Here is a 15,143-nt window from a genome sequence, read left to right as displayed (position 1 = left end):
CTCCTGTCTTCACCCCAAGGCTGCTGCCCACCCTGCCATAGCAGGTCCTGTCCTCCTCCTCCCTCCTGTCTCCAGTAGCCCGGCCATGAGCTGGGGAAGCATGGACAGGGAGGGAGATAGAACAGGAAGTAGGACCATCCACCACACCCACCTCAGACCCAAATTTCAGGAGCACCAGCCCCTCTCTGCCCTGAGGCCTTTCCCATGGGCCTCCTCCTCGTCCCCTGTGCAAGTGCATAAATGTGAGTAACCCTGATTGTGCCAGCACTTAGCTTGCACGCCCAAACCATCTGCCTGCTGTCACCCCAATCTCTCCCGGCTTGTATGTTGCCCCTCTTCCCGCCACCCTGTGGGTGCCATCTACCGTCCACTCCTCAAGCAGGGAGTGTGTGTCTCTGTGGGGCTGTGAGGGTCCAAGCTGAGTGCTCCTGTAATACAAATTATATTCACCACGAAGGCTTAAACAAACTCCTCTGTCACTGATGGCTGCGAGAGTAGCAGCGGTGGGTCTGGTACGGTCTCCCCCAGGTAGCAGCACAGAGCAATCTATACTCTCTTGTGACTGGTTGGATCACAGAAACCCCCTGGGAGTTGCCACCTGATGTGCCAAGACTACTTCTGCTCCTGCTTTCCTGCCCTGCCAGCTTAGGACTCAAGCACCCTGCATTGTTTGAGCCAGACCCGCTAGCCTGCTGCAAACCCAGATCCAAGTCTGAACCACGTCCCCTAACAGCTGTAGGCTTAACTGAAAGCAGCTTACAGAAGTGTTCCCGTCTTTAACACTCAGATGCCCAACTCCCAATGGGGTCCAAACTCCAAATAAATCCGTTTTACCCTGTATAAAGCTTATACAAGGTAAACTCATAAATTGTTCACCATCTATAACACTGTCAGAGACATATGCACAGCTGTTTGCCCCCCCCCCCCACACCAAGTACTAATACATACTCTGGGTTAATTAATAAGTAAAAAGTGATTGTATTAAGTACAGAAAGTAGGATTTAAGTGATTCCAAGTAGTAACAGACAGAACAAAGTGAATTACCAAGCAAAATAAAATAAAACCCACAAATCTATGCTAATACAGTAGGAAGCTGAATACAGATAAAATCTCACCCTTAGAGATGTTTCCATAAGTTTCTTTCACAGACTGGACGCCTTCCTAGTCTGGGCATAATCCTTTCCCCTGGTACAGTCCTTGTTCCAGCTCAGGTGGAAGCGAGGGGATTCCTCATGATGGCTCCCCCCTTGTTCTGTTCCACCCACGTATATATCTTTTGCATAAGGCAGGAATCCTTTGTCCCTCTGGGTTCCCACCCCTCCTTCTCAGTGGAAAAGCACCAGGTTAAAGATGGATTGCAGTTCAGGTGACATGATCACACATCACTGTAAGATCCCAAGCCTGTATTCCTCCCAGCCTGACTCACAAGAAGGGGGGCCTGCAAACAGAGCCATCCACAGTCAGTTGTCCTGGTTGATGGGAGCCGTCAAGATTCCAAACCACCATTAATGGCCCACACTTTGCATAACTACAGTAGGCCCTCAGAGTTATATTTCATATTTCTAGTTTCAGATACAAGAGTAATACATTTATACAAATGGGATGACCACACTCAGTATATTATAAGCTTTCTAATGATACCTTACAAGAGACCTTTTGCCTGAAGCATATTTTAGTTACATTATATTCACACTCTATATATAGAGTAAAAAGAAAAGGAGTACTTGTGGCACCTTAGAGACTAACAAATTTATTAGAGCATAAGCTTTCGTGAGCTACAGCTCACTTCATCGGATGCTTATGCTCTAATAAATTTGTTAGTCTCTAAGGTGCCACAAGTACTCCTTTTCTTTTTGCGAATACAGACTAACACGGCTACTACTCTGAAACCTATATATAGAGTGCGTCACACCTCTGCTATCAGCTCCCCCCCTGCAGGATTCTCTCTCAATGACTTCATTTCTCTCCTTTGCATCTCCCGCATTGCCGTTGCCTGCCCACGGCCACCTCCTAGCCCCGTCCAGAGGGCCGGCTCTTTGGAGACGAATAGCCACGCCGGACTCTGACGAGAGGAATGAGATCATTCTGATGTGGAAGGTAGGGGGCCAAGCAAGGATCCAGCGCAGACAACCTGGGAAGGGGTTGGGATAAAGAGTTGGGTTATAGTCCTGCATTGCACGTGTCATGGGTGACTCCAGGCCTGACTCCATGTGGTTGCCCCTGCAGCAGTTAAGGATCAAAATAAAGAACATGAAGTACAATTAACAAGAACCATCTGCTGCAGGGTCCCTGACTGAGAATTCCCAGCTTTTAGGGCTCGGTCTAAGGTTTAATTCTGCTGGCAAAGCCATATTGACATCAATGGGCCTGACTTCTCCTCTCACTTGATTTTAAGCAGAGCTGCTCCTGATTCATACCAGCATGAGTGGAGAACTGTAACCAATGGAGATCCCTTCCCAGACATGAGTAGCATCAGAACCAGGGACAAGCCCCAAGGGATAGACAAAGTTCTGCAAATACGACCAGGCCAGCCCCAAGAGAGATTGGATGATCCAGGTCACATTTGGCCTTTACATTCCCAAATCGTTACTTGTTTGCCCGGGAAGGGTTGGGAAAGGATTTAGGAGCTGGGCTGTATGTGGGTTTGTGTCCCAGCTAGGGCTGGGTGGAAAACAAGAATTCTGGTTTTTGGTAAAAACAAAAAAAATGTGAGGGTTTGAAATTTGTTTACATTCCACATCAGGACTAAGCCACGATCTTTTGAAACTTTTCAAGAGAGACCCTCACCCACGATAGCCCCTGCTCTGCCTGAGTTAGGATGTGGGTCACACCTCCCAGGTGAGGAGAGACCAATTAGCTATTCTGGAGTGGGCACCCAACAACCCCATTGGTGAGGGGGACAAGGCACTTGTTACCTAGAGACGGCTCATAGGGCAACTCTCCCTGCCCCTAGTGGAAGCCCTAACAACCAGTCCATTGACTAGTCACTCGCATTCTCTCTCTCTCTCTGGTTTTGACTGAAGGGTTCGTTGAACCATCCCACTGAAAAGTTTCGGTTTCAACAAATTGACATTTTCCGACTGGAGGAAAAAAGTTTCAGCAGCTATCTCTCCACCAGCAGCAGTCCCAGCCTGGACGTGTGGATATCTCCTGTCTCTTCAAGCATTATGCAAACAGGCGCATTGGTGACACAGTACTGAAGCAGCATGGTGTGTAACTGCGGGGGTATCTACACTTCGCACTAAGCCTGTGTCTCTCTGTCACCCAAGCTTGTGGACTTCAGTGTCCATGCCGCGTTGTAAACCTGGCTTTACGGTTACTGGACCCAGGTCTCACAGCTGTGCTTAACCTGTCCACACTCCACTACGCAGCCCTTCTGACTCAGGTCAGTGGGTTGAGCAGTGTGTCCACACTGCAAAATGATGGGGCTTGAACCTAAGTCACAGCAGCACTTGTGCTCTCACCCAACCTGTCCCCAGCGGGGTTCTAGGACCAGATCCTGAGTTGCTTGTGGACTCGAGTCAGACTGATTTTGTGTGTGAACAAAGGGGAGCTTAGGCTCAAACCTGAGTCAGACTGTGGGCTTAGTGTGCAGTGTAGACGTACTGTGAGGGGCCATTGCCCTGATGCAGACTGCTCCATAGGAACAGGGACATCAGCATAGCTGATTCTCTCTCTGAGTCACTCGGACTTTCCATCTCCTCCTCAATCACACTTTCTATTGGTCTGTCTTGGTCCCTTGTTCTCTCTTGAACTTGTTCACGTTCTCTCACTCATGCTTTCTGGTTCTCTCTCTTTAACACTCACCTGTTCTTTCTCTCCTATGTTTTCTGTGTATTCGATGCTTAGATTCCAAGGCCAGCAGGGACCGTTGTGATCATCTAGTCTGACCTCCTGCATGGCCCAGGCCAGAGAATTGCCCCCAAATAATTCCTGTTTGAACTAGAGCCCATCTTTAAAAAAAAAAAAATCCACCTTTGATTTAAAAATTGTCACTGATGGAGAATGCCCCATGACCCTTGATAATTGTTCCAATGCTTAATTAACCTCACTGTTAAAAATTTACACCTTATATTCAGTCTGAATCTGTCCAGTTTCAACTTGGAGCCATTGGATCTGGTTACACTTGTGTCTGCGAGACTGATAATGGGCTCGTCAAATACCTGTTCCCCATGTAGATATTTATAGCCTGTGATCGAGTCACCCCTTCACCTTCTCTTCGTTAAGCTAACTAGATAGACTCAAGGAGCTCAGTTGCTATCAGACAGGTTTTCTAATCCTTTAATCATTCTTGTGGTTCTTCGCTGAACCTGCTCGGATTTATCATTATCCTTCTTCAATTGTGGACTCCGGAATTGAACACACAGTTCCTGCAGCGGTTGCACCAGTGCCAATACAGAAGTAAATCTGCCTCTCTGCTCCTATTCGAGATTCCCCTGTTTATGCATCCAAGGGTCTCGTTAGCCCTTTTGGGCACAGCGTCAACTGGGAGCGTAGATTCAGTCGGTTATCGGCCATGACCTCTAAATCTCTTTCAGAGTCCCTGCTCCCCGGGATAGAGCCTGTTGTAAGTTGGGCCGACATCCTTTGTTCCCAAGTGTAGATGTTTACATGTAGCCGTATTAAAACGCATATTGTTTGCTTGCATCCTGCTTACCAACCGATCTAGATTGCTCAATATCAGTGATCTGCCCTCTTCATTATTGACCACTCCCCCAGTCTTATAGTCAGCTGCAAACTTTATCAGTGATGATTTTATGTTCTCGTACCAGGTCATCGACAAAAGTGTTTAAAGAGCATCGGACCAAGGACCGATCCCTGCAGGACCCCACTAGAAACACACCCGCTTGGTGATGATTCCCTGTTTGTATTGGTGTTGGAGCTGCTAGGAAATTAAACATCAGAGTGTTTTGTTTGGGACTGGTTTGTTTGTTCTCTCCAGAAAAAAGGGTTTGTCTTGATAAAATGGACATTTTTGTAAAAAAAATTTCCATTTTTGTCCAAAAAAATAATAATGGCGGCTTTTCATCAAGACTCTGAGAAGCAAGAGGGTTATTTAATGAAAACGTGTTTCAAGGGGAAAGTCATTTCTCAGTCAGTTCTACTGTGTCCTTCTTTCAGTCCAGCCCTAGCAGGAGAGCTCAGCCATCCACCTAACTCCTGCACCGCCATGAGGCTCAGCCTGACGTTGCTTTTTCCCTCTCAGCCTCTGCAGCCAAAGGAAGCCAACGGCAGGATCCTGACCTACAGCCTCCGCTGGCAGCGAATTGGGCAGCCGGCTGTCTTGGCATGCCGCACCTTCTCTCTGCAGTGCGCTCTGGAGCTGCCGGCCTCCGAGGAACACACCTTCTTCCTCACCGCCAGCAATTCAGTGGGCGAGTCCCCCGCAACCAAGCTGTCAATCCCGGCGGGGCAGGCCCCAGCAGGTGAGGCCCAGCCTGATCTCCGCACCCCAGGCATGGGTCTCGCTCCCAAGGCAGCGTTCAGCAGGGTGTGGTGGTGGCTGGCCCGGCCCCTGGTTGTGCCGTTGAGCTCGACCTGCAGGGGAATATGGGAGGGGTTCTGTTCCTGGCGGGGTGAGGGGGATCAGGCACTTATCACTATGTGGGGGCGGCTCCCAACCAGACGGTCCGGGAGCCCTGGGGCATTGGGTTCCCATGGGGAGGGGAGGTGAAGCCCATAATGGGACCCTGGCTGGGGAAGTCTCAGCTGCATCCCCAGCAGGGGCTGATACAATGGGGAGACCCACTAGTGCACTGCCCTCTTGGAGCACGTGTGGACAGCGCGGGGCCCAGAGCGCAATGGATGCTTGGGAGCCCCCAGGAACCTTGTCGGCACCATCTCTCCCCGCCCAGGCAGAGGGACCACAGGGGGGACATTGCACCACCTGAGCCAAGTTCCCCTTCAGCACTGGATCTGGGGGGAGACAGGCAAACGGTCCTTCCCCCACAGAAATGTGAGCACCCCCCAAAGCCCAGCACTGGGCAAGCCTCCCTCTCTGCTCTCCCTGTGTTCCTTTCAGTGCCGCTGCTGCCCGTCCTGGTCTCTCCGGCGAGCGACTATAGTCTCCTCCTGCGGTGGGATCCCCCTGGCTTTGCTGCAGTGGCCTATGTCTTCGAGTGGGGCCGGGTGTCTGAGAACCGGGGGCAGAGCAGCAGCTGGCGTTATGAGCCGGGAAACATGAGCAGGGTGGTCCTGGCAGGTGACTGGCGGGTGGGGGAGTGATTCCAGAAGTGACAGATTAGGGGGAGGGAGATGGAGAAACAGAGGAAGGACCCTCCTCCACATTCCTAGCTAGGACTTCACATCAGAGGTAGTGTCATGAATAAGCCCCTACAGGGGACTGTCAGTGCCCGCGACACCGAGCCAGCGAGAGGCGGGTCTTTGTCCTCGTCTAGTAACAGATGAGGAGAAGAACCTACTACTGCTCCTAGCTTGCAGAGTTACTCCTCTAGCTCCGGTGTTACGGCCTCAAGCTTTTAGTACTGCAGGTCCTACGTTCAAACCCTGTCGTCAGCCCACGTCCCCCAGGCTGGGTGTGTGGTTGGATAGCCAGGCAAGGCAGGAGTATAGGAATTACCAGCGGGGAACAGGCAAGTCCACCAACAGGTAATGCTGATGGCTTTGTAGGCATGGGGTGGGGGGTGGATGCCTTCCTGATCCAGTATGGTGATCAGTGGATACCCTGAAGCATGTGGGTTAAGTCGTCTTGTCAGATGTGCTCCAGCTTAGAGAAATGTCTGTTGGTTTGTTTGTACCCGCTTTGCCCCAAAGCTCTCCTGCAGTCTCCCACCCATGGGGGACTGAAGCGGGAAGCAGGGAGGCTATGCTCTTGGGTGCACGTCCCTTGGGGTTGTGATGCGGAAGAGACGGGAGGTTTCACCATTGCTTATTGTTGTCATGTCCCCGCAGAGGCAATTGAGCCGGGGTATCTCTACAGCCTGACAATCTTTGCCCTGAGCGACGGAGCCGTCCGGGCTGCAGGCTCTACAAGCGCTTACTCAAAGCAAATCGGTAGGTGCTGAGTGTTTGGGGCAGACGCGGCCAGATCCCTTCCACCCCTAAGAGAATCCCGGCAGCGCTCCAGTGATGTGGGAAAAGGTGCAGGGGCCAATGAAGAGTGCCAGTGGCTTTGCTGGGGAAGCATTAGACTGAAGATTATCATCGACCCTTGTGTCTCCTGCTGAGCTCATATCTTCCCCTCCCTCCCTGAAACCAGAGGATGTTTGGGGAGCTCCTAGGAGACATGGAGTTAGTTTCTGTAAGTCTGGAAACCCTCATTCCTGCAAGGAGGAGGGAGTGGGGTCTAGTGGTTAGGGCAGGACTCCTGGGTTCTATTCCCAGCTCTGCTACTGACCTGCTGCATGGCCTTGGACAAGTCACATTGCTGCTCTATGCCTCCATTTCCCCATCTGTAAAATGGGCATTAAGGGAGTTGTGGGGAGGGAAGGAAAGGGTTAATATTTGTGGCAGGCTTTGAGATCCTTCTGATGAAAAGCCTGAAATACCACAGCTGTGAATGAAGGGAGAGGGGATCTCAGCTTTGGATGCCCTGGGATGGGGCTGGTTAACTCTTCCCTTGCCCCCCCCATGTGGTTGCAGCTCCATTCCGTGCCCCAACTCTGCATCCCACCCAGGTCTGGCCATCCCAGGTGGAGGTGCAGTGGGAGGAGGTCCCATTGGAGGAGCAAGGCGGATTCATTCGGAACTACACCATCTCCTACGAGGCGCAGGGGAAAGACGCCCAGGGTAAGGCACCAACCGGCTTTGGGATCAATGCTGGCTGAGCCTGGGCTCACCAGCTGGGACTGAGCAGCGGCATCTCCTGTCTTACAGCCGTGGTGGTGAACGGCTCCGTCCGTCGCTATCTCATCGTGGGCCTGGCTCCCAACTCCGTGGTGAGGGTGGGCATCTCTGTCAGCACCGACGGGGGAAGCACCCAGAGCTCTGTCCTCTCCATCCGAACCAGAAGCTTTGGTGAGAAAAGTGGAGAACCGGGTGCTATGCCCTGGACTGGGGGTCCTGGGGGGTCAGCAGGCACTGAAATGAGGTGGCAGAGACCTGCTTGGGCACATCTAGCCTGTCCCTTGGCCAAGGTAGGATAGATTTCTACCAGCATCTGCTCCAACCAAGCTATGGGGCTTCCACCGCTTCCCTGGGGCAGATGATTCCTCCGCTGGATCGCTCTCGATTCTGCACTTCCGCCTGCGTTTTCCCCTTTGCCCAGCTCCATCCCATTGCTCCTGTTTCCATCCCCGTACTGGTCCTCTCCCCCTTGGGGTGAGCATCTTCTCCCGACCCCATCCCCATAAGCTAGAGTTTCCAGGCTTCCTAAGGCTTGAGACTGGTCACTCCATTTTGCATCAGGTACATTCACAAGGCCTGTGTCCCCGCTGCCGTGCACGGCCCTGTACGCCAGGGCCAAGTGTCCCCCCGCCAGAATGGTCATGTCTTACACCTGCCTTGCATGGGTGCAAAGGATCATGTGGGGCAGCACAGAATGGGAGACAGTCCCTGTGGGCTGCCGTTGGTCTTGGGTTTTGTGCTGTCCCTGGGCAAACCGTTAGCATGCCAGCTCATCCGCCGGGGGGAGGCTGCAATGCAGGCTCCCAAGGGCTCTTGCTCGTTGGTCCCCAGTGGCTTTGCACCTAGAGCTTTTCCCTGCTTTCTTTACAGACAATGGGACGGTTGAACTGTTGCTGTACTCCTTGTGCGTGGGGCTAGTTGTCCTGCTCATCATGGCTGCTCTGGCCTGTGTCCTCAAGCACCCCCTGTATGTATGTTTGTGAGTCCCATCCCGGCCACCCTTCTGAGTGTCTGTGGGTGAGGGTGATTTCCCTCCCCCAACCCTCCCATTGGATCCTGTAAGCTAAGGAGGGTCAGGCCTGGTTAGTACTTGGATGGGGGACCACCAAGGAACAAGCTAGGTACTATACTGCAAGGAAGTGGCGTTCGAGAAGAGAGTGTCCTCTACCACATTGCTAAGTCAGTGTGGGGCTGGGGAGGGTGGTGGGTAACTCAGAGGAGGATGCTCTTCATGCTGAAACAGCACTAAGCCCTGTGCCCCAGCATGGTGCTAGGGCAGGGATTGGCAACCTTTGGCTCGTGGCCGCGGTTCGCCGCTCCAGGCCAATGGGGGCTGCGGGAAGCGGCACGGGCCGAGGGAGATGCTGGCCGCCACTTCCAGCAGCCCCCATTGGCCTGGAACGGCAAACCACAGCCAGTGGGAGCTGCGATCGGCCGAACCTGCGGATGCGGCAGGTAAACAAATTGGCCTGGCCCACCAGGGGCTTACCCTGGCAGTCCATGAGCCAGAGGTTGCTGAGCCCTGTGCTAGGGGATGCTGTGTTGCCACAGGATCCGTCCTGTAGCTGAGAATTTACACTCAACCCGCAGAGGGCTTTCGGCCACGAATGATCTCGTGGTACTTCCTACCAAGGAGATTTTAGCCCTGGTGTCCTACGTGCCCTTCCACCTCCTTAATTGTTCCTGAAGTTCTAGGTGGACACAACGTTCCTCTCCATTCCTTGTCCTGAGTGGCAGGATAGGGGTGCTGGGTGCTGTTAAAAAGCCGCCACGTTCCCCTAGCGGGGACTCGCAGAATCCTAGAAGTCAGAGCTGGAAGAGACCTACAAGGTCCCACCCCTCCATCTCCCAGCCAGGGCAGGATTCGTCCCCTCAGGGCAGGTTGCCAAGCCCCGGGATCTGCATCTCAGTGGTAGGTGCAGGAATACCTGTGTAGAGTTTGCCGAGCCCTCTGGGATGGGAATTGCTCCGATAGAAATGTGGGCTCTCATCATTATTTTCCTACCTACAAAAGGGCCTTCATCTTTCCCTTTAAAACATTTAGTGTTCCTGTGATCTTAGCGTTCCCTTCAGGACTCTTGCCAGAGCTTTGGAGCAACCAAAGAGAGTCCATTCCCAAAATCCTTCACCCTGAGCCCGGTGCATCTTGGGACAGGACTTTGGGAGGTTAGTCAATGCGGTAGGCATCCCTAGGCAATGCAGACATAATCAGCAAAGCTCAGAGGGCCTGCTCCAAAGCCCACTCAAGACTGTCGTTGATTTCAGTGAGTGCTGGACCAGCCCCCTAGTCTGGTACCTTTGGATCCAGTGTCAGGGCCCTAGCTAATGGAGTCTCCAATCCCTGGGGAGACCATGCTAGTCGCAAGAATGTAGAGAGAGGTGTTTCCCTCCTCGACGTGGTCATCTCAGTACCAATGCTGGGTGTTGTCCTCTACAGAATACAGGGCTGCCTGTGGCCGCAAGTCCCTGACCCCGCTAAAAGCCACCTGGCCAGCTGGCTGCCACAGAAACTGTGGCTGGTGAGTACACGTTTTTCTGCACAGAGATATGGTGGGTGCTGTTCGTTAGCTGCCTCTCTGCTCCCAGCAGGAAGTTACTAATTAATCAAAAGTTGCCAGTAAGAGGAAGGCCCCTGCCTGAGAGAGCAGCGTGGGGCAGTCCTGGGGAGTTCCGGTGGTGCACAGCAGCGAGGAGAGGGTTTACCGCTGGACGCCAGGCTTTTCCCCAGGGAGCCGGGGCACGGGGAGGCCATAGGGCTGCATGGTACCTCCCTTGTGCTCTCCAGGCTGCACCCTGGTCTGGCACCAGGGTCTGGCACACATTCTAGTGCTTCCTTCCCTGGCTGCAGCCCCACAAGCCTGCCTGTGGTCGGGGCTTTCCACAAGGAGCTGGGTGCCGGGGGCCTGCAGGGCTGCAACTAACAAAAAATAGTGTCAGGAAGTGGCCAGGCAGGTGCTAATATCCAGATCCCTTGAATGTGAAAGCCAGGGGGTCGGGCTCTGTCCCCAGCCAAATGTTGCTAATAACTCAAAATGGCCAATGTGAGGAGTGCTAATAGCTGGCTCTGCCTGCCTGAGGGTTTCCTGCGTCCTATGCTGCGAATTGGTCACCGTCTCTGGCAAATGTACTAGGAGCAGACTGAAAAGGAGTACTTGTGGCACCTTAGAGACTAACAAATTTATTAGAGCATAAGCTTTCTTGAGCTACAGCTCACTTCATCGGATGCATCACGAAAGCTTATGCTCTAATAAATTTGTTAGTCTCTAAGGTGCCACAAGTACTCCTTTTCTTTTTGCGAATACAGACCAACATGGCTGCTACTCTGAAACCTGTCATAGGAGCAGACTGTAAGCCTCTCCCTCCCCCGGCCCCCCCAGGCTGTTTTCCCAGTGCCGTAAGAGCTGGAGGTGTTGTCTCCAAGGAGCACAGAGAGAAGGCAGGAGCAGAAGGGAGAGAGGCTACCCAGGCTGGGAGATTTCCGGGTCTCTGCCAGGTCCCCTGTCACACCGAGTCACCCTCCCCACGGGACAAGAAAACACCTTTCCCCAATGACTTGACATCTCTCAGTGCTGAGCTTCCAGGCACGATGCCCGTTGTCTGACTGCCTCACCACTGCTCTCTCACTGCGTTAAGTCCCTTAAACATAGCAATATGTCTCCTGCCCCTGCAAGGTGTTAAGGGCATGGGTCTCTGTTTTTCTTCAGCCATGGGCACCCGGTGGGTTTTCTATGCAGGGATGCACCAAGTTCAGCTGCTTGCAAGCCACCCATTCCCTGGGCCCTTCCTTTGTGCACCATTGGCTGGCACCATTATGTTATTGGGGGGGGTGGGAGGGACACATGTAATTTGCCCGCTGGCTGTCGCAGTCATAGGTCACCAGCTGGTGTGCGCATTACTAGAGCTGGGGGGCATGTTTTTGGCAGATAGTAAAGTCACGGAAAAAATGCATTTGGGAGACAGTGAAATGACGTGTGAATTTCGGTTGAATTCAGCAAATAGTTTTGGCTGGAAAAACAAAATGAAGTGGGAGTGTGTTGGGGGGGATGGAATTGAAAAAGTCAAGACAGTTTGGCCATTTTGAAATGAAATGTTTTGGCTTCTTGTTTCCAAATGGCATTTTTCTTTTGAAATGTTGCTAACTTTTTTTTTTTAAAGGTGGGTGAAAAATACCCCAAAATGACCTGCCCCAAAAAACTTGGGGGGGGGAATTGATCAAAGTCAAACAGAACATTTTAGTTCAACCCAAAATGAATTTGTTTGTTTGTTTCAGTGAGAAAAACCCCAAATAATTCAGTTTCAATTCAAACCAAACCATTTACTTTCTTTGAAGTGTGTGTGTGGGGGGGGGGGGATGTGCGCCTAAACCAAAAAAATCAATGATCTGTTCAGCTCTCCATGTAACCTCCTCACCCTTGCAGGACTTGGGGAACTTCCCAGAGGAGCCGAGCAAGAAGCAGAGAGCGGGGTATCCCAACTTTCCATTCCATGGGGTCTCAGGAGTCATCTGTGGCCAGCAGGAGACGATAATGTGCAAGTCCTTCCTGGAAAGCACCTGGCCAGCAGAGGCCTCTAGCGCCCGGGATAAATACAGTCAGCCCCTCCAGACCATCCTCCAGGGAGACGTGACAACCCCAGACCAAACCCAGGCAAGATGCCAAAGCAAGGTGGAGTATTCCACAGTGATCGTCTGGGCATATCCCAGTGCCGCACCACCAAGATCTAGTGCTCCCTGGTCCCCACCTACCCCTCAGAGCCCAGAGAGCTCTGGTCCCAGCCGTGAGCCTGGCTTGAGGATCTGCTCCCAAAGCCCATCCTGTGAGCCCCTGGATGGGTCATGCTGGCAATGCAGCCAACAGCCAGATGGAGGGCCAGCTTCCTTGGGGGCATTTCCGCTCCTGAGGACCCTGGTTGTGGAGGGATCAGGAGACCTCCAGCCTAATGGAGATCACGCTGTGGGCACGCTCAGCCCAGTGACGCCCTAACGGTCTCTGGAGAGAGACCTCCACTCCCGGGGCAGCTGTACGAATGAGGGAGGGTGATAAGACTGTCTTGGTGGACTCTCACCCCACCAGGCAGAGGAGTGGGGCATCAAGCAGAGCCCAGCTCCTCCAGGGGTGGGAGTGAGAGCCCTGCTGATCAAAACACGGCCTTAATGAAACCAGGGAGGGCTGAAAACGGGGCCGGAAGGAGCCTTGTGGGGCTGGATCTCCATGCAATAGTCATGGGCGCAGGGAGGCGTCCCTCTTCCCCCACCTCTGCCGGCTTTTCCCCATGCTTCGTGCTTAGCCAGCCAGGGCCAATCCTTTCCCGCTAGCGCAGCCTGCTGATCCGTGTGTGCCGTGTTGCTCTCTTTGCCTGAGCCTTGGACGAGCTGAGCGTCTCCCAGACCCTGTCTACGGAGCCTGGCTCCTGCTCTTGAGATTCACGCTCAATCCAGTCCCCCGTGATGTCAAGCGAGACAGCAACCGTCCAGCTAGCAAGTTTGTCTGTGTGTTTAAAGGCCTCCCCCCCCCCGCTACATGCTCCTGGGTCCTGTTAGCAATGATCGTAGGCGTTAGAGATGGGGGGATTGTTATCCATTCCCTCCACCTATCTGGGTTTGTTCCCCGCAGTACGTTGTTGGGTCCCAAATAACTTTGTTTACTAAATGTACCCTCCGCAAAAAAAAATAGAAAAGCCAGGTCAAGCGCCACATGCTGCTGCTCTGGCAGCTTCTGCAACACAGACCATGGTGAGCACCCCGGAGGGCCTACAAACTATTTAAAGGGATACGCCTCTATTTCTATACATTCCGTGTCTTAAATAACCCACAATTAATTGAATTGCCACCGCTTGGCTTGGAAGCCCAGCAAACCTCACTGGCAGGGAGCATTTGCTGAGGTTTAGCTGACTGACGCAGGATTAAACTGGATTCCTTTATGGAGCTTTCCCTCTGAATTTCACATGAGCTTTCCTATTTGTGGGTGCTTAAGGCTTACTGATTTCCCACCCCACCCTCAACCAGGAGTGCAGTCTGCATTTAAAACCGAGTGTGCATCATGCAGATATAAGTGCTGTGGAACAATGAAGCCGTGCGTGTTTGCTGGTCTGTGTTCTGTCTGGTTTTGATAGGGATTGGATGGTGTTTTATTGTAACTGTTTGCTCAGCACCAGAGTCTTTGTTAATGGGGGGCATGTGTAATAATTTTACCCCCCAGTTATTAAACTTCCAGAGGAAGCCAATCTTTTGCATTTTTCCCCCCTCCTGTTTTCTAGGAGGCCGTGGGTTTCAAATCCCACCTTAGACCTCGCCTCTGCCAGGCCGTGACTGCTACTTATCCCATTGTCCTCTCAGTGCGACCTTGTGCTGTTTATAGACACCTGTTGTGTCTCATCCTCTCCTGCCCTTGTGAGCGCTGCAGGGCAGGGAGCGTCTCTTGGTTATGTATGTACAGCGCCTAGCGCAAAGGGGCTGGGCCTCTAAGTCTATGCCAACACAAGGAATTACAGTGGGCGGCTGGTCTCAGGTGCAGAGACATCCTCTCCGATTAAGCCTCTGTCTGCGGCATCCTTTGAAACCCAGTGGAGCCTGGAGTTACCCCCTTCCCTTGCAGCTTGTGTCACCACTCACACCCGTGCAAAGTTGCTGTAAATTGTGAGTGTGGGTGGAGAACGCTGAGCGTGGGGTGTTATGCACCCGCCTTTCCCGGATGTTGGTGACAACACAAACTGCTGGGGCCAGGACGAGTTTGTTCTCACATGGTGGGTGGGGAAAGTGCTCCCGGGGAGATGAGCCATCAGCTTCGACCCTCCGAGCATGTCTACACTGCAAAGAACACATCCTCCCGCCCCATTCTGGCGCTCCAGGTCAACTGCCTCTGGCTCAGGCTACAAAGAGCAGTGTAGACATTCCCACTTGGGCTACAGCCTGGGCTCTGAAACCTCAGGAGGCAGGGTGGAGTCTTGGCACCCAGGCTGTGGCCCAAGCGGGAACGTCTACACTGCTTTTAGCCTCACTACACGAGTCAGTCAAGCTGGGCTCTGAGTCTTGGGGGCAGGGAGTTCTTTGCAGTGTAAATATACCCCACGTGGCAGAGCTGGGAATAAAATTGGAGTGTCCCAATGTGATGAAGTGGGACTGTTCTTAATGTTTCATCTGAATACTGTAGGGGTGCCTCAGTTTCCCCTATGCATTTCTTAAGTCTCTAGGTGGTGAGATAAGGGGGTGTAATTGTTGCAGAGCAAAGGGCCAGGGTACATAAATGGCCTACGCTCTGTCTCCTGGCAACTGATGGCCTGGGCCGTTCCCCGCTGCAAGGTGAGAGCTAAAGGTGTTGGAGAACAAAGGAATCTGGTGA

General features: G+C 52.7%; 1 protein-coding gene across 5 annotated transcripts in view; it reads left to right on the top strand.

Moving 5' to 3' along the window:
* The window catches only part of LOC119848324 (granulocyte colony-stimulating factor receptor-like), a 30,622-nt gene extending 15,780 nt beyond the window's left edge, over nt 1–14,842 (top strand). The window contains exons 9-17 of one of the 5 annotated variants that reach the window (XM_038383991.2): nt 2,015–2,097; nt 5,207–5,426; nt 6,023–6,202; nt 6,913–7,014; nt 7,603–7,749; nt 7,837–7,977; nt 8,677–8,785; nt 10,244–10,325; nt 12,225–14,840. In XM_038383991.2, coding sequence (XP_038239919.1) covers nt 2,015–2,097; nt 5,207–5,426; nt 6,023–6,202; nt 6,913–7,014; nt 7,603–7,749; nt 7,837–7,977; nt 8,677–8,785; nt 10,244–10,325; nt 12,225–12,788 — 1,628 coding nt within the window. In that variant the 3' untranslated portion in view covers nt 12,789–14,840. Of the gene's footprint in view, nt 1–2,014; nt 2,098–5,206; nt 5,427–6,022; nt 6,203–6,912; nt 7,015–7,602; nt 7,750–7,836; nt 7,978–8,676; nt 8,786–10,243; nt 10,326–12,224 lie in introns of all 5 variants that reach the window. The other 4 variants (XM_038383993.2, XM_038383998.1, XM_038383996.2 and 1 more) reach the window with 4 other exon arrangements.
* Nucleotides 14,843–15,143: the final 301 nt, after the last annotated feature.

Source organism: Dermochelys coriacea, chromosome 25 (assembly GCF_009764565.3).
Source record: "Dermochelys coriacea isolate rDerCor1 chromosome 25, rDerCor1.pri.v4, whole genome shotgun sequence".
NCBI classification, from domain to species: Eukaryota; Metazoa; Chordata; order Testudines; family Dermochelyidae; genus Dermochelys; species Dermochelys coriacea.
The sequence above is the reverse complement of the archived record's forward strand: the minus strand, read 5'-3'. Positions and strand labels throughout refer to the sequence as shown.